Source organism: Hoplias malabaricus, chromosome 5, assembly GCF_029633855.1.
Source record: "Hoplias malabaricus isolate fHopMal1 chromosome 5, fHopMal1.hap1, whole genome shotgun sequence".
Classification (NCBI taxonomy): Eukaryota; Metazoa; Chordata; class Actinopteri; order Characiformes; family Erythrinidae; genus Hoplias; species Hoplias malabaricus.
This window is the reverse complement of record NC_089804.1, coordinates 14,171,081-14,197,389: the sequence shown is the minus strand read 5'-3', so window position 1 is coordinate 14,197,389 and position 26,309 is coordinate 14,171,081. Positions and strand designations below refer to the sequence as shown.

General features: G+C 41.7%; 2 protein-coding genes across 4 annotated transcripts; one reads left to right on the top strand and one right to left on the bottom strand.

The window, feature by feature from the left end:
• Positions 1-981: 981 nt before the first annotated feature.
• agmat (agmatinase (putative)) lies at positions 982-14,367 on the top strand. Its single transcript, XM_066671037.1, has 7 exons — positions 982-1,383; positions 2,513-2,715; positions 8,345-8,393; positions 9,283-9,478; positions 10,685-10,864; positions 11,245-11,329; positions 14,039-14,367. Exons 1-7 carry the CDS (start codon positions 1,079-1,081, stop codon positions 14,113-14,115), a joined length of 1,095 nt encoding a protein of 364 aa, XP_066527134.1. The 5' UTR covers positions 982-1,078; the 3' UTR covers positions 14,116-14,367.
• Positions 14,368-15,178: 811 nt separating this feature from the next.
• dnajc16 (DnaJ (Hsp40) homolog, subfamily C, member 16) lies at positions 15,179-25,341 on the bottom strand. 3 transcript variants are annotated; one of them, XM_066670361.1, is made up of 15 exons: positions 25,219-25,341; positions 23,867-24,039; positions 23,297-23,363; positions 22,857-23,187; positions 22,342-22,526; positions 21,969-22,073; positions 21,715-21,873; positions 20,144-20,274; positions 19,805-19,982; positions 19,055-19,237; positions 18,677-18,753; positions 18,329-18,409; positions 18,156-18,245; positions 17,845-18,015; positions 15,179-17,638 (listed from the first exon to the last, which is right to left on the bottom strand). In XM_066670361.1, exons 2-15 carry the CDS (start codon positions 24,028-24,030, stop codon positions 17,200-17,202), a joined length of 2,361 nt encoding a protein of 786 aa, XP_066526458.1. In that variant the 5' UTR covers positions 24,031-24,039; positions 25,219-25,341; the 3' UTR covers positions 15,179-17,199. The 3 variants fall into 3 exon arrangements, with proteins under 3 accessions (XP_066526458.1, XP_066526460.1, XP_066526459.1); XM_066670363.1 differs by having other exon boundaries at positions 25,328-25,338; XM_066670362.1 differs by having other exon boundaries at positions 25,176-25,284.
• Between the last annotated feature and the right edge of the window lie 968 nt (positions 25,342-26,309).

Below are 26,309 nucleotides of genomic sequence, written 5' to 3'. Positions count from 1 at the left end.
TAATAAGAATAAACTCATGCTCGATAGTTTTAAACGTTTTGTGGATGTAAGAGGTGATGCTCAGCATGGCATTGACTGCTTATTTGGCTCATAATCTTTAATGTAAAATATTTAAACAGGCAATGTAGAAAGGCTTTCTTTTTCAGGTTATTTTTTCTTTGTAGATATTTTAGGTTTTAAATTAACTTTGCTAGTACAGACCACGCCCGTAAAGTCTGAAACGGGGAGGTGAACTGAGGGTGGCTTATGAATACGTATGAAGACGGACCCCCATTGGAAAAATTAATACAAGAATTGGCTGAAGACGGGGTGGAGGTGGGAGCATGTTTGTCTGAAGCGGAAATGACGTCAATTTGCGGGATATATATATATATAGAGAGAGAGAGAGAGAGAGAGAGAGAGAGAGAGAGAGAGAGAGCGAGCTGAGAGGCGGAGTTCGGGCGTTGTCCTGTTCCAAAAATTATGTTATTATCTATATAACTTAGGGTGACCAGACGTCCTCTTTTACCCGGACATGTCCTCTTTTTTAGACTTAAAAAAATGTCCGGGTGGAATTTCACAAACGTCCGGGATTTTGTTTTTCTAGAGCTTACATAGAACTTCGAGAAGCGTTCCGTTCACAAACTAGTCCCGCCCTCCCCTACTCCGATTGGTTCGCTTGAGTAAGAAGGGGGCGTGTTGAAGTAGCCTAAAAACTTCTGATTGGACGGTCTGACTGTAGAGCTACAGTTATTGGTCGATAACCTTCTCTGTAAACATTCAAATGGTCAGTCTGCACGTCAGTAGTCGTCCACCCCCCCCCCCCCCCCCCGGCCGGAGACGTGTCCTGTTTTTCACCATCTCTGTTCTGATCATATATAACTATAACTATATAACTTAAAGTCAAGCCAGACAACTAATAATGAACGAAATACATTCCCCATGATTCCACGCGTCAGGTGACGCCCCTTCAAGTGTGACAGTTTTTGTGTAACGGTCAGAGAGAGTTGACCCAGTTCTGTGCTTCGTTTTTCCTCTGGGGTTTTCCCTCTGTGTGTGTGTGTAACCGCGGGGGTCGTCCTGAGCGTTAGTAGTGAAAATGCTCCACGCAGTGCGAGTGTGTAGTCGAGTTCTCAGATCCGGAGTCCCGGGTCGCTCCCTGGCTGTGTGTGAGCGCTCCCCACGGGTCGGGTGCGAGGTTGTCGGAATGAGTATGAATTTAAACTCGCGAAGGATGAGCTCCGAGAGCCGCTTTAACGTACCACCGAGCGCAGAGTTCGTGGCGCGGATGTCTGGCATTGCCACCATGGCCAAGTTACCGTACCAGGACTCGGCGGAGGGGCTGGACGCGGCTTTTATTGGAGTCCCCATTGACACCGGCACCTCCAACCGACCCGGGGCCAGGTCAGAGCAGCAGCACGGGGCCTGAGACAGTCCGCACTGTTTGTCTGTGTAAAATAAGCCATTGTTTAAAATTAACACTTTATTTCACGTTTAATGTGGTTTGTGTCTATTTACTGTGGAAAATATGTACTATAAAATAGGACAACATTTGTAAAAAAAAAAAAAAAAAGAACACCTTTTTCAATGTTATGCTGCAAATACACTGTAATTGTGCATTAAAGATCATTTATCGTTGACCAAGGATACACTAACATTTGCCCTTGACCATATGAGTAAGGGCAAGAATGATTTTAAATACACTGCTGTTTAAAACTGAGTTTTGCAGTACACAAATCAAGTCAGTGTTTGTCTTTGGACTGCGTTTCCCACTTCTTAAATTTTCCTTGCGTCTTAGTTTCACTGTTAGATATTGATAAGCCTTTTTGAGCCGTATCAGGTTTTGTTAGAAAAATCATAACGTCAGTATTTACATACACTTCAGTCCTGTAGCTCACCAGCAGTGAAAATACGTATGTTTTGATGTTCTGGAATATCTTGATTCTTTTGGAAAAAACAAAAATCCTAATACTTATTATGGATGGAATTTACTTGTCAACATGTAGAAATGGCATTTGACGCTGACCTTAAGTGGCAGCTACTTGTCAGGACTTAAAGCCTGCGGTCAGCAAATGGCAGTCTTCAGTGACTTTGACTGGCAGCTGTCTGTCAGCATGTAGAAACTGCCAGTGAACAGGAACATGATGGATAGCAGCTACTTATGTTCATTTCAGAGTAAACATGCAGAGTTTTATCAATACTTAGGTATATAATACACTTGGTGTTCTCCCTGTGTCTGCGTGGGTTTCCTCCGGGTGCTCCGGTTTCCTCCCACAGTCTAGAAACACACGCTGGCAGGTGGATTGGCGACTCAAAAGTGTCCAAAGGTGTGAATGTGTGTGTTGCCCTGTGAAGGACTGGCGGCCCCTCCAGGGTGTATTCCTGCCTTGCGCCCAATGATTCCAGGTAGGCTCTGGACCCACCGCGACCCTGAACTGGATAAGGGTTACAGACAATGAATGAATGAATGAATAATACACTTGTCAATTACATTTCTGTGTAGTAATGAGTGATAATGTATTAATCTCTGCAGATTTGGTCCTCGTCAGATCAGGTCCGAGTCAATCATGTTGAGAGCCTGCAACAGTGCAACAAGAGCTGCGCCCTACGAGTCTCTGATGGTTGCAGATATCGGTGATGTCAACGTAAACGTATATGACCTCAAAGACACCTGCAGAAGAATACGAGAGACATACCGTAAGGTTGTAAAAACTGGCTGCATCCCTCTGACAATGGGTGAGTGGAGGGCTTCAAATTAAAAAGCAGAGAATCGGTCAGGAGATAACCCCCTGTGGGCTTAGAATCACACCACAACACCATAATCATACGAAAAAGAAGTCTGAAACATTTCTGTACTGGCTTTATAGAGGAATATATCTAACACATATTGCTGCAAGTTGTAGCAGAGCAGAAGTTTTAGCTGCTGAAAGATCTACATTTTATTCTTAGAAATCAATGAAACTACACTTCTCAAAAATCCCAATCCAACATGTACCAATTTCAACATTGACTAAATGTGGATGTATCATCGCTTGCAGCTTTGTATATTAAAAATCTGAGTAAGTGAGTAGAATATGAATATGAAGAGAGTTGCTTCCTGCTTCCTTGCCGTTCAGACGCTTTGCTGCTTAGCTCTGCTATCTTCTATTTCTTTCCTTTTATTTTTTCAAAACCGACTTGTTTTTCCTGTGATAGAGTATCTGAGCTTTTAAATATACACAAATCAGCAGCACTACGAAGCCAAAACTGGATATTTTCTGCTTTTGATACTTTTTAAAGTAGTGTGATTGCTCTAGGAACCAGGACTGTTCCAACAACCAGGATATTTCATCAGGCTACAGTAGAAGAAACTTGTGAAATGCCTCTTCATTTTGTTCAACACGTGCTGTCAGAATTGCTACGGACTTCTACAGAGAATGTCAGCTTTGGAAAGGGATTTTCGGAACCTGTTATCAGAGTTTAAGGACTGGCATGTCGGACCTGCGCGAGGAGTAACAGTGAGTGGGAGTACGGGCAGCAGACAGTGGGCTGAGGACCTAACGGAGCAGCGGACAGTGGAGGGACACAGATCTAGACCAGAGGATCGAGTAAATGGCAACACTGCTGTGAGTACAACTAGAGACGGGCAATGGGTGCAGATTGAAGCTAGACCCAAGCGCCGTGCTTTGTATAGCTCTGTAGTCTCGTCCTCTACTCCTGGTACCACAGCTGGTCCAGGGATTTCAGCTGCTAAACCTAACACTGCTGCTGAGAGAGCACAGCACAGACCCAAACCAGAAAACCGGTCTTATTCACTGCAGCTGAAAAACAGGTTTGAACCACTGCATGCCCTTCGTGAGAATCACAAACGCAGTGAACACAGCACAGAAAGTGCCAGAAGTGTCAGTCAGTCTCAAAACTCTAACAAACCTACTGCAGACACCCTGATCTTTGGAGATGACACTGTTAATGGGGTAACAAACCCAAAACTCATAGTGAGATGCGAGCCAAACATCACCGTGCCTGAACTTACTGCAAAGTTTCCAGCTGTACTGGCTGAGTACACCAATGTGAAGAGGATTATTGTACACGTTGGAAAGAATGACACTATCAAGCAGGAGTCTGAAGTTTTAAAAAGAGACTTTAATGACCTCATTAACACACTCAGTAGGTTCAACATACAATTTTTCATCAGTGGACCTCTACCTGCAGGAGGCACCAATATGTTCTCAAGGTTACTGGGATTAAACACATGGCTACAGAACAGCTGCAGGTCAAATGGACTGAACTTCATTGACAATTTTAACTTGTTTTTTGGGAAGAGAGAACTTTTTAGGAGAGACGGACTGCACACAAACAAGAGGGGTGTTAAACTTCTGACAGACAATCTCATTTTCTCAGTGTGCAATCTATCTACTTCTCTTGGGGGTGGCGCATCAGCATCAACATCCAGGAACTCTCCTGTACAAGCTGATGACACCATGTCAGAGCCGGAACATCCTCTCTCCACTGAGGACGACCTGAGGGAGCAGCAGACACTGGACATGAGTGGCAATGACCAACTCTATCAGCTGCCAGAGACACCAAAACCCCAAGAGGAATCCTCCTTGTCCTCTATCTCCCCCCCCCACATCACCCCACCTGAACCTCCCAGCAGCCATGGAGAAGCTGGTTTCGGCTGGGACAAGGCTGTCACTTTCCCTGTCAGCCAGCCCTCAGGTGCAAAGAAGAACCACCCCAGCTTCTACTCCACCATCATCTACTGCCACTTCTCCACTGCAGTCCCCCAGACTGTCCCCTAAGAATAATCACACTCCATCACCACCTAGAGCACCTCAACGGAAAAGACAAGCTCCTCAACCCCCGGAAAGGCAGCTTCGCTCACGGCCCCATCGCCAGCAGGAGCTTCACACAGCTTCGTCAGCTGATAAGGGCAAAGAAAAGTGATGTTTTTCGGGTCCTGGCTGCTGCAGTGATGATGTCAGCAGTACATGTTTTCAAAACAAGCTTGGACCTTTGATGCCTGTAATCTCTCCCATTCCAGTACTTATCAGAGAGAGAAAGAACAGAGAGTTCAGGTCAGATTCTGTGAATGTAGCCAATCTACAGCAAATAAAATGTGAAACAGAGATTCTGTGGCAAAGTGCACAAGTTACTAAGTTAGCTCTTCTAAATATCAGATCTCTCACCAACAAATCACACTTAATTAATGATTTTATTACAGCACATGGGCTTGATTTTATACTTTTAACTGAGACTTGGCTAAATGAATGTAGTGCTGCAACTGTTTTATTGGAGTCGGCTCCTCCAGATTTTCATTTTTTAAATGCATCTCGTGCCAGCAGAAAAGGTGGAGGTCTAGCTGCTTTGTTCCATGGTTCTTTTCAGTGCAAGCAGTTATCATTTGGAGACTTCACAACATTTGAGAATCTCTGTGTAGTTTTGAAAGGGACACCACAGATATTACTAGTAACTGTCTACAGGCCTCCGAAGTACAGCGCTAATTTTATTGATGAATTTACAGAGATGCTGTCCTTTATTTCTACAGACTTTGACCATTTTGTTATTGCTGGTGACTTTAACATACATATCGACAATCCCAAGGACTGTTTTGCCAAGGAACTACTTGCCATATTGGACTCTTTTGGTCTTTCACAGCATGTTACAGGGAGTACTCATTGTCATGGTCACACGCTGGATATTGTTATCTCAAAGAGTCTCAACATATCAGTGACTGTGAAGGACGTCGCACTGTCAGATCACTACTGTGTGTTCTTTGATATGTGGGCCTCACCAGTCATCAGAGATAGAAGAGTTTGTGTCAAGAAAAGGATTATAAAGGACTGCACAGCTACACTTTTCATGAGTAAATTGTGCACTACACCATGTGAACGATCCAACTCTGTTGATGATTTGCTGAATAGTTTTAATACAAAAATTGTCAGTGTAATGGATGAGATTGCGCCAGTTAAAATGAAGGCCTTGTCTTGCAAACAGAAAGCACCATGGAGAAATGCTTCTGTTGTTCAAATCCAAAAGAGGGAGTGTCGCAAGGCAGAACGCAGATGGCGTAAAACAAGTCTTCATATTCACAAAGAAATCTACAAAGATAGGCTACGTCAATACAACGCGACAATATGCAAAACACGACAATCCTATTTCTCTAGTATCATCAACAATAACACTAACAACAGCAAAATCCTCTTCACCGTGGTCGACAGACTTACTAACTCACCCACACCAATGGCCCCTGAATTAGTATCAACTGAGAGATGTAATGAGTTTGCATTCTTTTTTAACACTAAAATCCAGAATATCAGACAAGCGATTAGTACATCTATATCCAACAATGAGTCTGTACCCTCTCCATCACCTCATAAAAACTCCTTAGTTAAAATGTCAGAGTTCAGTACTGTTGATAGTAATATTTTAACTGACACAGTTAATCATCTCAAATCATCCACTTGCAGTCTTGACACACTACCAACCAATTTTTTAAAGAGTGTGTTTCACACTATAGCACCAGACATACTCCACATTGTAAACACCTCACTCATGTCGGGGGTTTTTCCGAGCTCACTAAAAACTGCAGTTGTAAAGCCTCTTCTAAAAAAGAAAAATTTAGAATCTTCTCTGATAAGTAACTACAGGCCAATTTCTAATCTACCGTTCATGGGCAAAATCATTGAGAAAATAGTTTTCAGGCAAATCACTGGTTTCTTGTCCATAAACAGTAGCCTAGACAAATTCCAGTCCGGGTTCCGGTCTAATCACAGCACTGAGACTGCTCTAATCAAGGTAATTAATGACATCCGCTTAAATACAGAGGCTGGAAAGGTATCTCTTCTATTACTTCTTGACCTTAGTGCTGCCTTTGATACCATTGACCATAAGATTCTTATAGATAGACTCGCAAACTGGGTTGGACTCTCAGGAACAGTCCTGAAGTGGTTCATTTCTTACCTGGAAGGCAGGAACTACTTTGTAGAAATAGAAAATAATATTTCAGAGAACATGCCAGTAACCTGTGGTGTCCCCCAGGGCTCTATTCTTGGTCCACTTTTATTTAATTTATATATGCTTCCTCTTGGCCAGATTCTACAGAACTATGGGCTGTCCTATCACAGCTATGCAGATGATACTCAGATTTACATGGCCCTGTCCCCAAACGACTCTGGCCCAGTTGACTTATTAAGCAAGTGCCTTGAACACATCACAAACTGGATGGGACACAATTTTCTGCAGCTGAATAAAGATAAAACTGAGATTATACTATTTGGGAATAGCACTGAGAGACAAAGATTGGCTACGTATCTGGACTCGAGAGCCCTCAAATCTAAAGAACTGGCTCGCAACCTTGGTGTATCAATGGACTCAGATCTCAGTTTTAGTAGTCATATTAAAGCGGTTACTAGATCAGCATTTTACCATCTTAAGAACATCAGTAAGATTAGAGATTTTCTGACTAAACCAGACCTAGAGAAACTTATCCATGCTTTTATTTCTAGCAGGATTGATTACTGTAATGGTCTCTTAGCTGGACTTCCAAAAAAGACCATTAAACAGCTTCAGCTGATTCAAAATGCAGCTGCCAGAGTTCTCACTCGGAGCAAAAGAAGAGATCATATCACCCCCATCCTCAAATCCTTACACTGGATACCAGTCTGTTATAGAATAGACTTTAAGTTGTTATTACTGGTTTATAAATGTCTCAATGGGGTAGGACCAGCGTATTTATCAGATCTGCTACAGAGATATGAGCCGAGCAGAGATCTCAGATCTTTAGGAACTAGTCAGTTAGTCCTGCCTCGGGTCAAAACTAAACATGGAGAGGCAGCATTTAGCTACTATGCCACTTTTAAATGGAACCAGCTGTCTGAGAATATTAGAAGTGCCCCAACGTTAGACACATTTAAATCAAGACTTAAAACTCTCTTGTTTGAGCAGGCTTACAGCTCAGTTTAAAATATTCTGCACTTTTCTGTAACGGCATTTTATTTCTTTTATTTCTTTTCATTTATTGTCATTTTAAATAGTTTTAATCATTTTAATCATTTTACTCTTTTTATGTAATTGTCTTATTGGAATTTATGATTTTACTCTGGCTTTTAATGTAATTTCTTTTTCTGTAAAGCACTTTGAATTGCTTCTGTATGAAAGGTGCTCTATAAATAAACTTGCCTTGCCTTGCCTTGCCTTGCCTTGCCTCATAACAACGCGGTGGAGGAATGAAACTGCAAATGTACTTTAAACCTATGAGCTGATGAAGACTCTTTAATGATTAACAGAGTTTCAGTACTCTACCAGCAGATGCAGCAAATCTGTCAATATTTTACTTCCACCTTATGTACCATTATGTCTTTATGTTTTCTTTTGCCATGAACAGGTGGGGATCACACTATCGCATACCCCATCCTTCAGGCAGTGGCTGAAAGGTAACAGTCCACAACAGTAGATCTTTTCTGCTATTAAGTGCAAAGAGAATTAAGAAACAATCGCCTGCATTTTGTTTCTTGTATTAGATGCAGTGCATGTTTTTTTTTATTTGTATTCATTTACAGTCATTCATTTTCTTGTACTTGCAAAAAGAACATATCTCTGACTGGGTTTGACTGGATTGTGATTCTTTAGGAAACCGTTTAGTGCCTCACGGCATCCCATAATTTATCATGATTTGATTTAACGACATTGGTACAGATGAAAAATTATGCTTTCAAATATGCTTTCAGTAATTTATGATTCAAAGAACCTTTTACGTCTGACAGGACTGGCCCAGGGACTTTATTCTGGTCAAAACATGAGCCATACTCAGGCAATGAGACCCCATAGAGGAGTATTATAATTGATGACACCTGATTGGGCAGCATTATTTAAAATACATTCTGTTATTGGGAAAACAAGTTACTCTTCCTCTACATAGAAGACACCTCTGCTCATGTTTAACACATAATTACTCTTTATTTGCTCTTCATTCATGTATTTTCCTAAATATATCAAGTTTTTAGTGTGTAGTCTTTAGAACTAGTTTCAGCCACAGACGCTCCATCCACAAGTTGACGGAGACTCTGATCCTTTCAGTGTGTTGAGTTGGCCTCACTGTCAGTACTGTGCCTGTTGAGTTATGATTGGTTATCTACCTCCTTCTACACCTCATGCCAAAAAAGCAGAATTGTAATTGGCTTTTCCTGCTGTAGAAGGACGTTCTTGACCATGTTAAACGGTACCGGACTCCCTGGAGGGTCTGGCAGTGTGAGGCTATCATTACATTGACACTCATTGATGCAATTAATGTCACTTTAATATTGATTACACTGTTATATACAGACACGGTCCGGTGGGTTTGATCCATGTGGACGCTCATTCGGACACTGGCGATGTGGTTCTCGGGGAGAAGATTGGACATGGAACTCCCTTCAGACGCTGTGTAGAGGAAGGGCTACTGGACTGTAAGAGGGTGGTCCAAATTGGACTCAGAGGCACTGGCTACTCTCCAGACAACTACGCTTGGAGCAGAGCTCAGGTCTCTACTCAGGAAAACGCTACACATACTGGCTATGGCTCCAGTGACTTTGTTTCCTAAAAATGTGATAGGGTTGAGAATGTTTGTTGAAAAATCACGTTTACAAGATGTTTTCATTGCTCACAGCAATGTCTTGGTTTTTGGTATTTAGCACTGCCTTATAATCTCTTATGTGGTTTCTGAAACTGTATGATGTACAGTTCTCTATTTAAAGTGGACGTAATTATGTTGAAAGCAGTAGAAACCACATTGAAGCTGGGATTCTGTCAATAACCTTTTTTATAGAAAACCCTGTCAGCTCATGTAAGAAACCACATAAAAGAATCTATGGAGCTAAATCAATGACAAGTACTTGAATTTGCATTTTGAATATTTTAATTGTATTTGTCTGAATTTTAAAAATTTGAATGATATATTTGTGAGTTGCTTTTTATATATTTGATTGATATTTTATTGACATTTTTATATTTGACTTATTATTGTATGGCATTTGATAAACTAGGGTCGCAGCTCCAGGGACCTGGAGGTTTTGGGTTCGAGTCTCGCTCCGGGTGACTGTCTGTGAGGAGTGTGGTGTGTTCTCCCTGTGTCTGCGTGGGTTTCCTCCGGGCGACTGTCTGTGAGGAGTGTGGTGTGTTCTCCCTGTGTCTGCGTGGGTTTCCTCCGGGCGACTGTCTGTGAGGAGTGTGGTGTGTTCTCCCTGTGTCTGTGTGGGTTTCCTCCGGGTGCTCCGGTTTCCTCCCACAGTCCAAAAACACACGTTGGTAGGTGGATTGGCGACTCAAAAGTGTCCGTAGGGGCTTGTGTGTGTTGCCCTGTGAAGGACTGGCGCCCCCTCCAGGGTGTATACCCGTCTTGCGTCCAATGATTCAGCAAAAATATGACTCTAGGCCAGAGGTCAAACAGCAGCTGTTTTTTGACTGAACGTTGATTTAGCTCCATACAGATCTACCAGGGAGAGTGTTTTGCTGTTGCTCCATTGCAACATTGCAATGACAAGTTGTCGTATAGACTGGACTGTGAAGATCAGTTGTAGGTCTACAGCTGTGACTGTTGTGCATATATTGTTATTAGTTAAATACACTGTCATCTGAAAACGTATATAATCGCCTTCGTATATATGTATGAAAAAGCCAGAGTATTGGATCATTATGTTGGTCCAGTTGGTCTTTTTTAATGCTTGTGTGTATTGTGTTTGCTGTTCAGGGTTTCCGTGTGGTGCAGGTGGAGGAGTGCTGGTACAAATCTCTGGTTCCTCTCATGGCTGAGGTTCGGACACAGATGGGATCAGGGCCGGTGTATCTGAGCTTTGATATAGACGCTCTGGACCCTGCATATGCTCCAGGCACTGGAACACCTGAGATCGCAGGCCTTACTCCTATACAGGTATTTCCACCAATCTGATCTGTACCTATAAATAAGGGTGGGAAATACTTCATTGTATTTTTATTACTGTACTCGATTAAACTGTCAGAAATAAAGATACCACATAGATACATTTATCTGGTGATTAAAAGTGCCGTGTAAAAGCGTCCCCAAATTTATCATCAGTAGTTTTTGACAGTTTGTGTGCTTTTAAAGTCTTGACTTAACAGAGTGAATAAAACTGCAAAGGAATACTGACTGTATTTATGATTTTCTGAGTTACAGTAAAAGCCAGAAGCCATAATTAAACCTTTGTATACAACTGTACTTCTACACTTTTAATACGTATCTGAGTTATTGTGTGTTCTGTTCCCTCTGTGTGTGTGTGTCCCTCTGTGTAGGGTTTGGAGATTATTCGAGGCTGCAGAGGCCTGAACCTTGTGGGTTGTGATTTAGTGGAAGTCTCCCCTCCCTATGACACCACAGGTAAAACCGAGTGAATTAGTTAAGTTCATTTTATTATATGGTCAGGGATTGTGTGTAAAAAAAAATCTCAGAGAAAAGGTGCAAGCTACCTACTAACTTTATCTACTGAAACCGTCAGTAAAGATGGTTGACTATGTACATTACTTGTATTTTGTTTTTATTATATCTATATTATGCCTGGGCAGCACCGTGATGCAGCAGGTAAGTGTCACTGTCACACAGCTCCAGGGACCTGGAGGTTGTGGGTTCGAGTCCCGCTCCAGGTGACTGTCTGTGAGGAGTGTGGTGTGTTCTCCCCGTGTCTGCGTAGGTTTCCTCCGGGTGACTATCTGTGAGGAGTTGGTATGTTCTCCCTGTGTCTGCGTGGGTTTCCTCCAGGTGATTGTCTGTGAGGAGTGTGGTGTGTTCTCCCTGTGTCTGCGTGGGTTTCCTCCGGGTGTCTGTCTGTGAGGAGTTGGTGTGTTCTCCCTGTGTCTGCGTGGGTTTCCTCTGGGTGACTGTCTGTGAGGAGTGTGGTGTGTTCTCCCTGTGTCTGCGTGGGTTTCCTCCAGGTGATTGTCTGTGAGGAGTGTGGTGTGTTCTCCCTGTGTCTGTGTGGTTTTCCTCTGGGTGACTGTCTGTGAGGAGTGTGGTGTGTTCTCCCTGTGTCTGCGTGGGTTTCCTCCAGGTGGCTGTCTATGAGGAGTGTGGTGTGTTCTTCCTGTGTCTGCGTGGGTTTCCTCCAGGTGACTGTCTGTGAGGAGTGTGGGGTGTTCTCCCTGTGTCTGTGTGGGTTTCCTCTGGGTGATTGTCTGTGAGGAGTGTGGTGTGTTCTCCCTGTGTCTGCGTGGGTTTCCTCCGGGTGACTGTCTGTGAGGAGTGTGGTGTGTTCTCCCTGTGTCTGCGTAGGTTTCCTCCGGGTGACTATCTGTGAGGAGTTGGTATGTTCTCCCTGTGTCTGCGTGGGTTTCCTCCAGGTGATTGTCTGTGAGGAGTGTGGTGTGTTCTCCCTGTGTCTGCGTGGGTTTCCTCCGGGTGTCTGTCTGTGAGGAGTTGGTGTGTTCTCCCTGTGTCTGCGTGGGTTTCCTCTGGGTGACTGTCTGTGAGGAGTGTGGTGTGTTCTCCCTGTGTCTGCGTGGGTTTCCTCCAGGTGATTGTCTGTGAGGAGTGTGGTGTGTTCTCCCTGTGTCTGTGTGGTTTTCCTCTGGGTGACTGTCTGTGAGGAGTGTGGTGTGTTCTCCCTGTGTCTGCGTGGGTTTCCTCCAGGTGGCTGTCTATGAGGAGTGTGGTGTGTTCTTCCTGTGTCTGCGTGGGTTTCCTCCAGGTGACTGTCTGTGAGGAGTGTGGGGTGTTCTCCCTGTGTCTGTGTGGGTTTCCTCTGGGTGATTGTCTGTGAGGAGTGTGGTGTGTTCTCCCTGTGTCTGCGTGGGTTTCCTCCGGGTGACTGTCTGTGAGGAGTGTGGTGTGTTCTCCCTGTGTCTGCGTGGGTTTCCTCCGGGTGATTGTCTGTGAGGAGTGTGGGGTGTTCTCCCTGTGTCTGCGTGGGTTTCCTCCGGGTGACTGTCTGTGAGGAGTGTGGTGTGTTCTCCCTGTGTCTGCGTGGGTTTCCTCCAGGTGGCTGTCTATGAGGAGTGTGGTGTGTTCTCCCTGTGTCTGCATGGGTTTCCTCCGGGTGACTGTCTGTGAGGAGTGTGGGGTGTTCTCCCTGTGTCTGTGTGGGTTTCCTCTGGGTGACTGTCTGTGAGGAGTGTGGTGTGTTCTCCCTGTGTTTACGTGGGTTTCCTCCGGGTGACTGTCTGTGAGGAGTGTGGTGTGTTCTCCCTGTGTCTGCGTGGGTTTCCTCCAGGTGGTTGTCTATGAGGAGTGTGGTGTGTTCTCCCTGTGTCTGCATGGGTTTCCTCCGGGTGACTGTCTGTGAGGAGTGTGGTGTGTTCTCCCTGTGTCTGCGTGGGTTTCCTCCAGGTGGTTGTCTATGAGGAGTGTGGGGTGTTCTTCCTGTGTCTGCATGGGTTTCCTCCAGGTGACTGTCTGTGAGGAGTGTGGGGTGTTCTCCCTGTGTCTGTGTGGGTTTCCTCTGGGTGACTGTCTGTGAGGAGTGTGGTGTGTTCTCCCTGTGTCTGCGTGGATTTCCTCCGGGTGACTGTCTGTGAGGAGTGTGGTGTGTTCTCCCTGTGTCTGCGTGGGCTTCCTCCGGGTGACTGTCTGTGAGGAGTGTGGTGTGTTCTCCCTGTGTCTGCGTGGGCTTCCTCCGGGTGCTCCGGTTTCCTCCCACGGTCCAAAAACATACGTTGGTAGGTGGATTGGCGACTCAAAAGTGTCCATAGGAGTTAATGTGTGAGTGTGTGTGAAGGACAGGCGCCCCCTCCAGAGTGTGTTCTCACCTTGCGCCCAGTGATTCCAGGTAGGCTCTGGCCCCACTGTGACCCTGAACTGGATAAGCGGTTTCAGACAATGAATGAATATATTATGCCTAGATAATCTGATTATATTTGTTCCGCTGAAGCTCACACTACATTATAGATATTAATAACTTAGAATTTTCTCATAGATATTTTTAACAGACATCAATCAGATATACTACAGCTATATACAAAATGATGACTGGAGCTGTAGATAATTTTAAATGATTGTAGATAATTTTATATCATTGAGGATCAAGTCACTATAAATATTTAAGTCCATTCATTGTGGTATGAATGTTATTAATACAAGTACCTTTTACTTTTTCAGGCAACACTGCTCTGACTGCCGCAAACCTCCTTTTTGAAATGCTGTGTGTCCTTCCAAAGATAAAATACTATGATTAAATGAATGTGAAAAAAGCATCAAGGTTCTCTTTACTGATCGATTTGCTGGTTTACTGTGGATGGCCCTGAGGGTCATAATAGTAATAAAGCAAAAAGCCAGTGGCTGTTAAAAAGATGAGAATTGAAATTTGTCATGGATTACTGTCAGTAAGATCTGTTTCTCACTTAGAGGTGTTTTCACAAGACAAATGTGGATAGTAATGTAAATGAAGAGGGATTCCTAGGATTTTTCAATAAATAAATGGTTCAGATATGAAGTCACTGAGAGTGGTTTGATGTGAAAAGCTCATTTCAGGAGGAATTTACTGATTCAACATCGCTCAGTGGTTACATGACTTAAAATGTTTTGTCATTTTAAAGACATCCATGGAGGTGTTATGCACGGCGTTCCCAAATACTTCCCAAAACTCATTGAATTCAGTTTGGTTCAATTCTGTACAATCTTATCTGGCAGGGGAGGGCAAGCATGTTAGGTGGAAAAAAGGCAGTACACAATATATCCACTGCTGATTGGTAAACTGTAACCATCCAGTTTGCCAGAAAAAAAAGAATTTTCAAATATTTTTCATATTAACCAGTTTTGATCATCACTACAAGGACACATAACTACACTGGATTTTGTGACCTGTTTTCTGTCACCAGAGCCTACAGTTTCTCTGCTATCAGGAATTTCACACTCGATTACTCTGTTCACCTCCCAATGATTAAATCAGACAAAGAATGACAAAATAGATTTAGCATTCTCTTTCAGCATTACATTTGGTTTTTTTTTAATTCAGTTTCCAAATGCCAGCTGTACTTTACATGTAAAAAAAATCCTGAAGAATGGCCCAACTTTCAACATTTTGGAAGTACAAGGCTTTAACTCCAGCTGACAACAGGCCAGAAATTCAGGGCTTTTAATCACAGGACAAATGAATAAAATGACTTAGCTACTTGTAGTGCTTCACCAAACATTTTGAATAAACGTATCTGCCTTATGTACTGTTCAAATTATAAACTCAGATTTAAATAAAAACGAAATGACAGTTATGGAAATATAACATTTTATTAAGTTCTAGTAGACTCTTGATATTTCAGAAAACAACAGTTATCCAAAAAGGTAAGTGCAGCAAATAAAACAGGCCATATATTTAGAATAATGTGATAAATATATTTATATCAAGCATACAAGACTTAAATGAAATTGAGTGATCATTTCTAAAGAGGCTCTAGTACGTAATGTTTGCATATAAAATAACTTTTAAATACATTTAACAGGTTACAACAACAGAATGATTTAAATTACAATACAGCAGCACAGACACGATCATATAGAACAGTATAGGCATTAGAGATGTTCAGTGAACATCATAAGGGTGAGATAATGTATGGGGGGTTTTGTTGCTTACAATAGTCTGTCCTAAAAATCTCTCTCTCATGGAAGACTGTAATGAACAGCTACTTCAGTCTGATTCACCAGGCAGTCAGTTTAACATTTTCACCTCATACTTGAGAAAAAAAATGTAATAAAAAGTTGACAAAGGTAAAATACTGAGGCAAACATGACCCAGTTTGTGATTATTGCTGCTAAACTGAAACCTAAAGCTCCTGCACATTTCTCACAATTACTATCCAGAATGTAATTCAGCTTAATTTGAATTCAGGCTCATCTCCACAATAAGACAGCATGTAATCTCCACTGCTAGTGCTTAATTAATACAGACAGAGAGAAAAAATTTAGTTTATTTCTCCTACAATATGCCAATTTACAGGGTCAAATAAATGGACATATCCTCCACTGACATTAAAAAACAGTAACCTCTAGGGTCTAGATTTATCAGTGCCTTTGGTGTATATTTGTGTTCATACAAAAATGTCTATTAAGTTCCGATTTATTCAACAATGACAAAACTCATAAAAATAACAAAACTCATAAAAGCATCAAAATGAAGAAAAAAAAGTGGCAAGCCGAACAGAAACTTATTGCACAGAGACTGTCTTCTGAATCCTTCCATCCAGGACAGTGAGTTTCTATTTACACTGACAGCATGACATTTTGTGATCTTTCAGTGTTTATATGCTGCAGAAGGAGATCCCTCTACTCGTACAGTTATTCAGTTCATGCTACATTTTACAGTTTGCTGTTCCAGAAGCAGTAAGTGATCACAAGGTGCACAGTCAAGTGATCAGCTAAAGTTACAAGGCATGAGTTCTACTGAAGTCCTAACTTTCACCTCAGAGCTTGACTGACTGGAGCCATTAAAAGGTACAGTAAGGAATAAGCAACATTGTTGGTTTTAACTGTACCCAGAAATCCTGTATCATTAAACTGCTAACTTTCAGGAATGGAATAGCATCCTGTACCAGTGACCAATGCATATTAAAAACAAACAAACTAAAAAAAAAGTATGCTTTCTTAATAATTGTGAAAAATTCCTATAAACACAGTGTGATATTCATCTCAGGTTTTGTTGTACTTTAACAGACCACACTATTAAGAGTACCTTTATAGACTTCAGCACTATTTAAGCTGGATTCATTTTACCGGAGGAGGTTTGTATATAATTAAAGGATTTATTTGGTAAATGTATATGAAATAATGCATATGTAATTTCCCGAATTTTTTGTGGAATGTGCTCCCCACAAAGAAAACTATTCAGGGAGCAACAAACACAAGCTTATGTACCTCCTCAGGTAAAATTAATCAAGCTCCAGTTGGTCTTTATATTTTATTTAAAAAAAATTATAATCAGAGCTCAGGACAGCGTAGAGTAGCTGTAGCACAGCATTATGGTTGGATGACGCTACTTTTTCACTTGGGTCAATTACAGCATCAGTGTCAATTCAAGTATTCCTCTCCAGAGTCACAGCATTGGACTCAAGGGCCACACTCAAGGTCTAATGCCTGAGGTGACCATGGTGGGAGTGATGAGAAATTGTTTTTAAAAGGACACACACTGATCTCCATCAATCTACATATTTTTGCTAAGCCACTCATGGCTCCATCTTCTTTCCCTCAGTGTTTTGCAGGTCCTCAGAGCCCATCTTTCTCCAGAGCTAATATTAGCATTATCACAACACACTCTCCTCTTCCAGTGGGTTCTACTTATTGACCGTGATCTTGTCCAGGCCAGGCCAGGCAGGAATGTAGTAGCGAGGCAGCGTCCCTTCCATCAGCCTTTCCATCCAGAGGCCGAGCCGGTCCAGTTTGTGGTGGATCTGAAGGGTGGTAGAGCGTGAACGTGTCGTGCTTTTCCTATGCTGGTGCTCGTCCTTTGAGCTTGATCTGGACCTGGAGCTCCCAGTGTCATCCTCTGACTTGCTATCTACATCCTCACCTGTGTAAACAGGCTTGAACAAGCACAGGTATTTCTTATGGCCATTTAGAGCCAGCACATACCCTGTATAGTCCATTTTGCGGTTGCCACCATCTTCGTCGTCCATGTCGATCTGCATAGCATCCTGAGCGTATTCCAGCAGGGTGGCCATCCACTCGCTGTGTTTGTCCACGTTCAGAAAAGAGAAATGCAGTGTCAGGCTCCTGGAGGTTACACAAAAATAGTGTTTAGTAGCACGACAGATCCCATTATATGAATTTTAAAAATAAGCTAAATTTATCTTATCCCTGCCATCACTGATCCACTGTTGGGAAAAAAAAGACTATTTTTTCAATTTGTTTTCACCTATGCCTTGTGCTTGGACACATGATAAAAGAAAACCAAACCATCCCAAAATATAAAGACTGACCCAGTGAAGGAGTAAACCTCCTTGGCAAACTTGCTGAGCAGAATGTTTTTGGTTGCATCGGTCAGCACCAGGACAACGTTGATGTGGCCTGGTCTCAGCTTCACTAAGTTACTAGTGTAGGTGATGTCTGTTAACTCGGTCACCTCCACGAAGTTCTTCTTTGGTGGACGGCTGTATAGAAACAGGGATTACCACAGCGTACTATATACATATACGTAGGCCCTTGAAAAATCATATAGAGACTGTAAAACCAGAAAAGTAAAGATTTAAACATCAAGTAAGAAAGTAAACATTTCAGAAAGCTGGGGCACCTTGAGGTGGTGGGGGGGTTTGGTGACCCATTCTCTGTCTTTACTGAGTCTTTTGTCTTTGGATTTGATGGTTTCTCTTCACTGGAGTCACTGATACAGGGTGAAAAAATGTCCTTAAATTAATATTTTAGACATTTCCTGAAGGACATTACTGTAAACGCTGAGAATCATACCTGAAAGCTTGAATAACCACAGTTCCAAACAGGATGAACAGTGCAGAGAATATCAGTGACAGAAGTGGCATCATTTCCCGCCTAAAAATAAGAACAATAACAAACAACCATTATGCTCTCTTTGGTTAAAATAAGAATATATACCAGGTCTGCATTGTAGGTCCTGTATGTTTCTTCTTCTTCTTATTATTATTATTATTTCTTCAGCTGCTCCCTCCCTCCAGGGGTCGCCACAGTGCCTCAACCGTGATACGCACCATCAATCTGGCACAGTTTTTACGCCAGATGCCCTTCCTGACTTACCCAGGCTTTGGGACGTGCACTACTAGGTCCTGTAGGTTTACTTACCAATTATTGTGAAGAAGGTCATCAACGATTTCAGAGAGGTAGTCAAACGCTGTATAGATCCATCTGATTAAAAACATCTGCAATCACACAAATTGACACATTTCAGTCTCTAGTCATAAATCTGCCCATCTAGGTCTGTACTTCTTCCTGTTTTGTGTTTACTCATGATGACTCATCACTGAGTACACGAAGATATAACTTTTTATAACATTTGGACAGTGGTTTTATGCAAAGAAGCTGCCCAGTCCACATTAATCCTCTTCAAGCATGTTAATTGCTCCCTTGTCCTTCTAAATCTAAAGGGAATGTAAAATAGGCCAGGACTAATTTCTCATTAAAAGCAACTCCAATAAGAGAGAGAACTCTAGAGGGACTGACAGAGGCGAACTCATTGTTGAGTTCTGGCAGCATGGCGTCGTAGTTTAGGATGGAGGGATCTTTCTGTAGCCGCTCCAGTTCCTCTAGTAGCCTGTGTTTATCCTCTTCACTGCCATTCCAACCACCCAGCACAGGTTTATACAGCACTTTACCGGCTCCATTTCGCCTCTCCAGTATCACCACCTGTGAGAAGAATATATACAGTACTCTTTTCTGTTGAACACACTGTCAATTATCTGCACAAAACCAATTATAGGACACAGAAAAGACAGAAACCTCTAGATGACATCTGATTACTTTGAACATTTCTGTCTGTATTTGGACTTGTTTTATAAATGAAAACTAAATGGGTGTGTGTATTGGACATACTTCTACAAATACTTCTAAAGCAATATTTATAATATTCAACGTTCACAGTTTTAATAAAAAAACACTATAGAATTATGAGGATCTCTCTCTCTCTCTCTGTACATGGATTTAAATTCAGAAGAGCACTAATTGCATGAAAGTAAGAAAATCCTTAAAAAATCAAAACAACTCAAGTATCTGTGGTACTTCAAACTGAAAAGAGTTCAACTTCATCCATGTACCTTTTCACTATAAAAGACGCAGTGCTTCTGAACGTAAAATAAAGCAGAGAACTGCATTTCCCCACAGTTGTAAATGTTCCCTTTAAGTTTACATTTTTTGGGGGTTATGCAATGGTGTGTGTTCTTGTGAGACTGCTACAGAGCAGAAAGCAGCGCTCACCTGTGGTGGAGTGCTCTCTCTGTTCTTTAGCAGCACAGTGCACAGTGGCTGCTGCTGTCTCTGATAAACATAGGCAAAACGCAGCACATCCTTCGTGTTTGCAGAAGCCAGAGACAGAAAGGCTTTGTTTCCTGGGACAAATGCTTCCTCATCCCCAGTGATTAGCAGAACACAGTATCTGTGGAGAGAAAACAAAGCAGTCCTCAGTCACTAAACTCTACACATACCAGTAGCTCCCATATTTCCCAGTCTGCTTTGCCCATCATACCTCCACATCCTCAACTCAGGAAAGTCAGTTTCATTCTGATTCATAAACACCTACAAATGCTGTCAACTTACTTCCTGCGCCGATGGAACTGTTTGACAGGACAAAGCTCATCAAAGAGTTTCTGGTTCACCAGGCGAGGAGCGAGGAGAAATTTGTTGTTGGAAATGAATTCATCTATTATTTGTTTTTTCATTCCTTTAGTCTGGTTAAAAAAAGAAAATACATTTATCAAAAGAAATGACAAACATTGAGCCTTACCTAATGCTCTAAAAAAAACCACCTGCATCAGGCTGCCATCATAGAAAATAATACTTCTCAGATAAACACATTTGAGTGCATTTTTAGCAGTACATTTTTCAAAATAATATTAATGTGCACACTGAGAACCACCTCAAGATCCATATGTAAATACTTCACAATCTGCACACATTTGTATATTCACAGTGCTCTTAAAGGCTAAGCACCAGCGATATGAAAGTGTCAAACAAATAAATACAAAGGAATTTGAGTTCCTAACTTGTGTTTATTGATAGTCAGAAAACATGTTATTTCTTACTAATTCAAGGAATAAGGTTTAAAAGACAGTTGGTCCCCCCCCCCCCCCCCCCAACGGTGTTGGGAAACTCTAATAGGCATCTTGCCTGTGACGTAGATGGTGGACAACAACTCTATAAGTTGCACTTAATTTAATGCAAAATGACGAAATGGTGTGTTATTTTTGGCTGCAATCATTCAATGTACAGTGGGACATCTGTGAACAAATGGCCCAAAGATCCCAAAATATCCAGAAAATGGACTAAATTTGTCCACTTTAAACAGGCACTTTGGAAAGGACCATCCGCTCACTCCGTTATCTGTAGCTCATTTCACTGGCGCTTTTTCAACAATATGGGCATGTAAGGACACCAACGAAAGGTGTTCAAGAGCCTCTGTAACATGGAGGTAAACAAGGACAAAAAAAGGACACTCACTTCGCCTGTTTTAGTTGGTGTTAGTTAACGTTAGCTTGACTTGCTAAACTCGGTGGCTCAGATTATACTCGGCTACGTAGCTGCATTACGGAGGTTTATAGTGTCGGATGAATTCGAGTTCGACTTCGATCACATTTACAAGAATAACGGTACCTCTAAATTTGAGTTTAGCTTATTGCTAGGCTATTGTCATGAATAATGTTGGTTATTTAGCTAGATACTGTCATAACAGTCAGTCATAACGGTGTTTTACCGCGGCGTTGTTCAGCTGTTGTCCACCAGTGACGTCACGGTTGTGTTCAAGAATTTCCGTAGCGAGCTCAGGTTTTTCCGTCAATTTAATACAATTGTCAGTTTTAAAGCAAATTAAGCTGCTATTTTCATTTTAATTCATACTTATATATGTCAGTAACTAAAATAATGTGAAATATTCATGGAGGTCCATTAAGTGGTGCCTAGCCTTTAAGGTCTATTAGGTTTTCTCCCTTGCTGCCTTAAAGTTTCTATATCTCTATCAGAACCCGTCAGATATATTGACTTACAATACTGACCCATGCTGACAATTCTTGTATGTTATTATGTTGTCAATATTCAACACAGTGGAGTCCCTTAACAGTTCTAACTGTGCTTGCAGAAAAGCAAAAAAAAGATGCTAAGAGAGAGAGGCTTACCTGTATAATATCAGCTGGCTTATCTGTGTTTTCCTTGAAGACAAGCATGGTTGGAGCGTAAGTGTTGATGTTGTACTGCTTCAGCAAGCTTGCAGTTTCAGAAAGACCCTGATCTACATAGCCAAACTGCACATAGTCCTTGTAGGCAAAAGCAGTCAGCTGTGGAAGAAAGAGTGCACACACGATTATTCAAACAGTCAGCAAGATTTCTGCTGGTTTTTCTACTAAATATCACCATCAGACATCATCTTTACCTTATACAAGAGAGGAACCACAGGCACTTGGTCAAAAAGCAGAACATGTGGCTTGTTAATTTCGTGCCAGCTCTTCAAGAAATCTTGGTCGTTCCGGTCAGAGATCTGACAAAATAAATGGCCAAATAAAAACATTTCTAAAGCCTTGAAATGTTCAGTGAGGACATCTAATAAAAGTCTAATGGAAGTCTAATAAAGTTTAAAACCAATCACTATAGAGTAGTTCAGCTTATTGTCCCCTTAAAATCCCAGCCTCATTACATCCTAATTCTTCCTGCTCTGTTATAACAAGGGCTCCAGTGCAAACGGAATTACTCCAGACGTTTACAGAAGGATATAAAAGATATTTTTAGGTAACAGAAAGTGCAATTACCTTTTCAACCAGTCTCTGTGGAAGCAGGTCTTCCACAAACTGCATGAGATGCTCTTTCACCACAGCGTAGTTGAAGAAAGTAACTTTTCCATTGATAACTCCAAGTATGGAAGGAGTGCGATGTGCCCCAAGATGATTGGCCAAGCGTCTTTCATAACCAACATCAACCACTCCAATACCTACACCTTTATAGACAAATGCAGACTACTTCTTACACTTCGTCCACTGTTGCATATTTTATATATTTTCTTTAATGGCGTAACAATACATTGTAACAACATGACATCACAGCAAAACAGTGCAAAACTTTCACAGACTTCTAGTCATCGTTTTTCCTTATCTAACTGTAGATGTGTGTTGCACCCCCACAAAGTATCATTGCACCCCTACAAAGAAAATTAGTTAAACAGGATTTCTTTTACACAGTGGAACATAGTCACATAGCTGCTTACTTTAAAAACAACCTGCCTGAGGCATTTATATACTGCAAAGTGAACGTATAAATCAGCTCTTACCAAGAGGCTCCAGCTCCTGCACAGCCTCTTTCCAGACAGGCTCAATATGGATGCAGCTGAAGCACCAGTCTGATGTGATCTTTATCAGATAAGGCTTCCTGAAGGTGTCAGGCACCACTTCATTGACGTATTGGTTGAAGTGAAGTGTGTACTTGCTGTCTGCTGAGTCACGGCCATTCTTGCTGTTGAATGGGAAGTTGAAGAAGGACTCGTCAAAGTAGAAGTTGTCGTGGAAGTGGCGGAAGCCTCGTTGACCGTGGCCGTAAGGCTGAGTGTCATCTGTCTGCCCATAACGGTCGTAATTGGCTCTCTTCTCCTCACTTGACAAAATCTGAGCATTGAGAACAAACAGGTGTAGTTCAGCATCTCTTCAACACCTCTGCATTGCACTATGGGAAACAAACTGCAGTATGGTCATTGTTGGGACCAGTCAGTGTTACCTCATAGGACTTGGTAATCTTAATGAACATGTCTTCAGCCCCAGGATTCTTGTTTTTGTCTGGATGCCTGGCAGCAATGATATGAACAAAAATACAAGGAGACATCAGGAGAATGTAAAAGAGCTTTAGAAATACTAATTATTGTTCAGTAATTACTGTGTGTTAACTGCTATAGAAATTATACATGCTATATGTAATCGTGCAGCCCACTATTTGGACAGCCATTTAGCCATTGCCTGGTGCCAGAGTACACTGTACATTATGACACATTCTCAAAAATCCTCTACAAACAACTGCTGTTAGCTACTGGCTAGTGACAAATTGTTCCTGAACTCTGCTGTAATTGCTGGAAAAATACATTTTGGCTTTACACCAAGTTGCAGTGCTGGCATTAAAAATAACTGATAATATTCATCCATAATAAAGAGACATTTACTGAATGTGTAATAATATTCTAGGGGACATCATTTAGAAAATACAGGAGTTGTAATTATCCATGAATGAGTTAGACGTAAATTATTGAAAGATGTGTGGAAACACACTAAAAAATGCCATCAGCTGAAACTCTACCATTCCTTGGCGAGACGTTTGTACACTTTCTTGATCTCAGCCTGGCTAGCACTGCCGGTGACTCCCAGGATCTTGTAGGGATCAAACTGAGCTGCATTCCCCAGCACTGTGACCAGAAACCCACAGAGAATAAACAAGGAGAAGAACATTATCCTCCCAGCCATGACTCCTGTCTGAGTGGAGAAAAAAAATAGGGTTAGTATTTAAAGTGACATATTTCATACAACTGAAAACATTATCTGCATATCATATCACAATACTTTAAAACATCGCCTAGAACCTTGATATGCATCACAATGTACACCAATGACCTGTTTTTACACTGATTGATTTTATCACTGACCATAAAGGTGCACTTCCACAAAACACAGTTAGAAAGTGCACTCCATCTCCATGGTAAACGTTACACTTTCACATTCTTCTTCGGGGGTCAGAACCACCCCAGAGCAGGTATTCTTTGAGTGCTAAATCATTTTCATCACTGCAATTACATGTTTAGTGTGTGCTGCACTGGTATGGGTGGATCCCACACAGCACTGCTGCTGGACTTGGAACATCTCGGTCAGTGCTGGACTAAGAACAGTAAATCAACCAAGCAACCTGTGGGCAGATGTTCATTGACCACGGTTAAAGGACCACTGAAGCAGCAACAGATGAGCTACTGTCTCTATTTATACATCAGCAAGGCGGATCAACACCTGTCTAAAAGGGTGGACAATAAGAGAACCCAGTGTTTTAAACATCCATCAGCACTGCTTTGTCTAATTCACTTGCACCAATACATCACACAATACCACAGCACCATCACGTCAGTGTCACTGCAGCGTTGAGTGTGATCCACCATCATACCTGAGGACTGAATGTGAAAGGGGACTAAGCACATTTTTTTTTTTCATTCAGCATTTCACATACTGCACTAAGCCCTCTGCAACGGTTCCTGCTGCTGGTCAGCGCTCAGGGGTCAAAATAATATACCGTGAAGTTTATCTCGATATGGTTAAATTTCGCCATACCACCCACCTCTAAGCCAAGTTTTTAAGGAGGCTGAATTCCCGTTTACCAGCCGCTTTGGAATTTTCCGTTCCACCTTAAATGGAACCGTTTAAGGGGGAACGGATAATTTCAACAAGATGTTGGCGAGGGTATTGCGTTATTGAAATGACACAGGACTCGTTTTGGGAAAAAAAATTCATACTCACACTAAAACATAAAAACAAAGCTGAGTAACTTAACCATTTAAAACACTTAAGAGTGAACATCCTTACTGCACCGATAACCTTAACGGTACAGTCCAGCCAGGCTCCCTCACCAAAAAACAGAGGAGTAACAACACTGCAGGGCTGAAGACGCACCTAAAGGAGACCGTAAATTCAACCGTCCATTTTCAGAAAACTGCCAAAGCCCCCTACTGAGTCGTGAGAGAGAAAGAGAGACAGAGAGAGATGCTGAAACGCTGCTCACATCACATTCTTCCGAATCGGTTCCTTTAAATGACTCGATAGAACCGATGAATCACTTATGTAGCATTAAGTGGATACCAAATTAGAGCTACAAATAAAATTCCCTTAATCATTTGTGTATTAAAGATTCTAAATAAAAAAAACCTTTAAAACCCTTTATATCTAAGGAGTGGTCAGGCGAAGCTGCATATAAAACACACACTTTAAGTAAAGAAAGATTAAGTCAAGACAATGTGAGCTCATTAATCTAATAACATTTTAATTTGTCTTTCATATAATTAAAACACAAAACTCCATGTGCCTTACTGTGAAATGCACAATAACATACTTAAAAAATACACACTGTGTGGGATAAACGTTTGTGATTTATTCATACAAGACTACGTTTTTAACGTATTTAAGTGATGGTATGTTTCCCAATCAACGTGATATTCCGGACAGCATAAATACAACCCTAATTTAATCACCTTCTTTTAAATATTTTGTCCACTGGCAACAAAACTCATTGACCAATCATCTTTGCCTCTGACGTTGGCATAGCAACAACCAACCAATTGGCTTGTATTGTGTCTCAGCGCCTGACACTTTCGTGAGTGACTACACCTACCTACAGCGGGGACACCTGAAGGAGAAAATAAAATGTGATGAAAATGTCGATTCTTTAAAGCGGAAAATTCAAAGAACCGGTTCTTTAAAATTGAATCGAACTTGAATCGAATGGTTGTCACCGCGCGATTCCGCAGCTGCGATGAAGACAGTGGTCATAGTGGAGTTTCAAAATAAAAGTCTTAATGTTCATCTAACACAAATAGACTCAAAAATAATTAATTTCAGTTAGTTTTTTTTTTACTTAAAATAATTTTCTTAATCGACTTTAACTTGAATTGGCGGTAACTTATACAATGGGTTGAAAGAAGACAAATGACACAAAAGGCTGCAAATGGCTTATCTGCATTTTCAAATAGTTTGCCAGATCATTTCAG

Bases quoted from the DNA above. Each gene is read 5' to 3' on its own strand.
- agmat (XM_066671037.1), top strand. From the start codon at position 1,079: ATGCTCCACGCAGTGCGAGTGTGTAGTCGAGTTCTCAGATCCGGAGTC. The intron at 2,716-8,344 runs GTGAGTGGAGGG...TGCCATGAACAG, and splicing joins CTGCATCCCTCTGACAATGG to GTGGGGATCACACTATCGCA. The intron at 10,865-11,244 runs GTATTTCCACCA...CCCTCTGTGTAG, and splicing joins CAGGCCTTACTCCTATACAG to GGTTTGGAGATTATTCGAGG.
- dnajc16 (XM_066670361.1), bottom strand. From the start codon at position 24,030: ATGGCTGGGAGGATAATGTTCTTCTCCTTGTTTATTCTCTGTGGGTTT. The intron at 19,983-20,143 runs GTAAGTTGACAG...TTCTCTCCACAG, and splicing joins CAGTTCCATCGGCGCAGGAA to ATACTGTGTTCTGCTAATCA. The intron at 18,410-18,676 runs GTAAGTAAACCT...TCTTATTTTTAG, and splicing joins GACCTTCTTCACAATAATTG to GCGGGAAATGATGCCACTTC.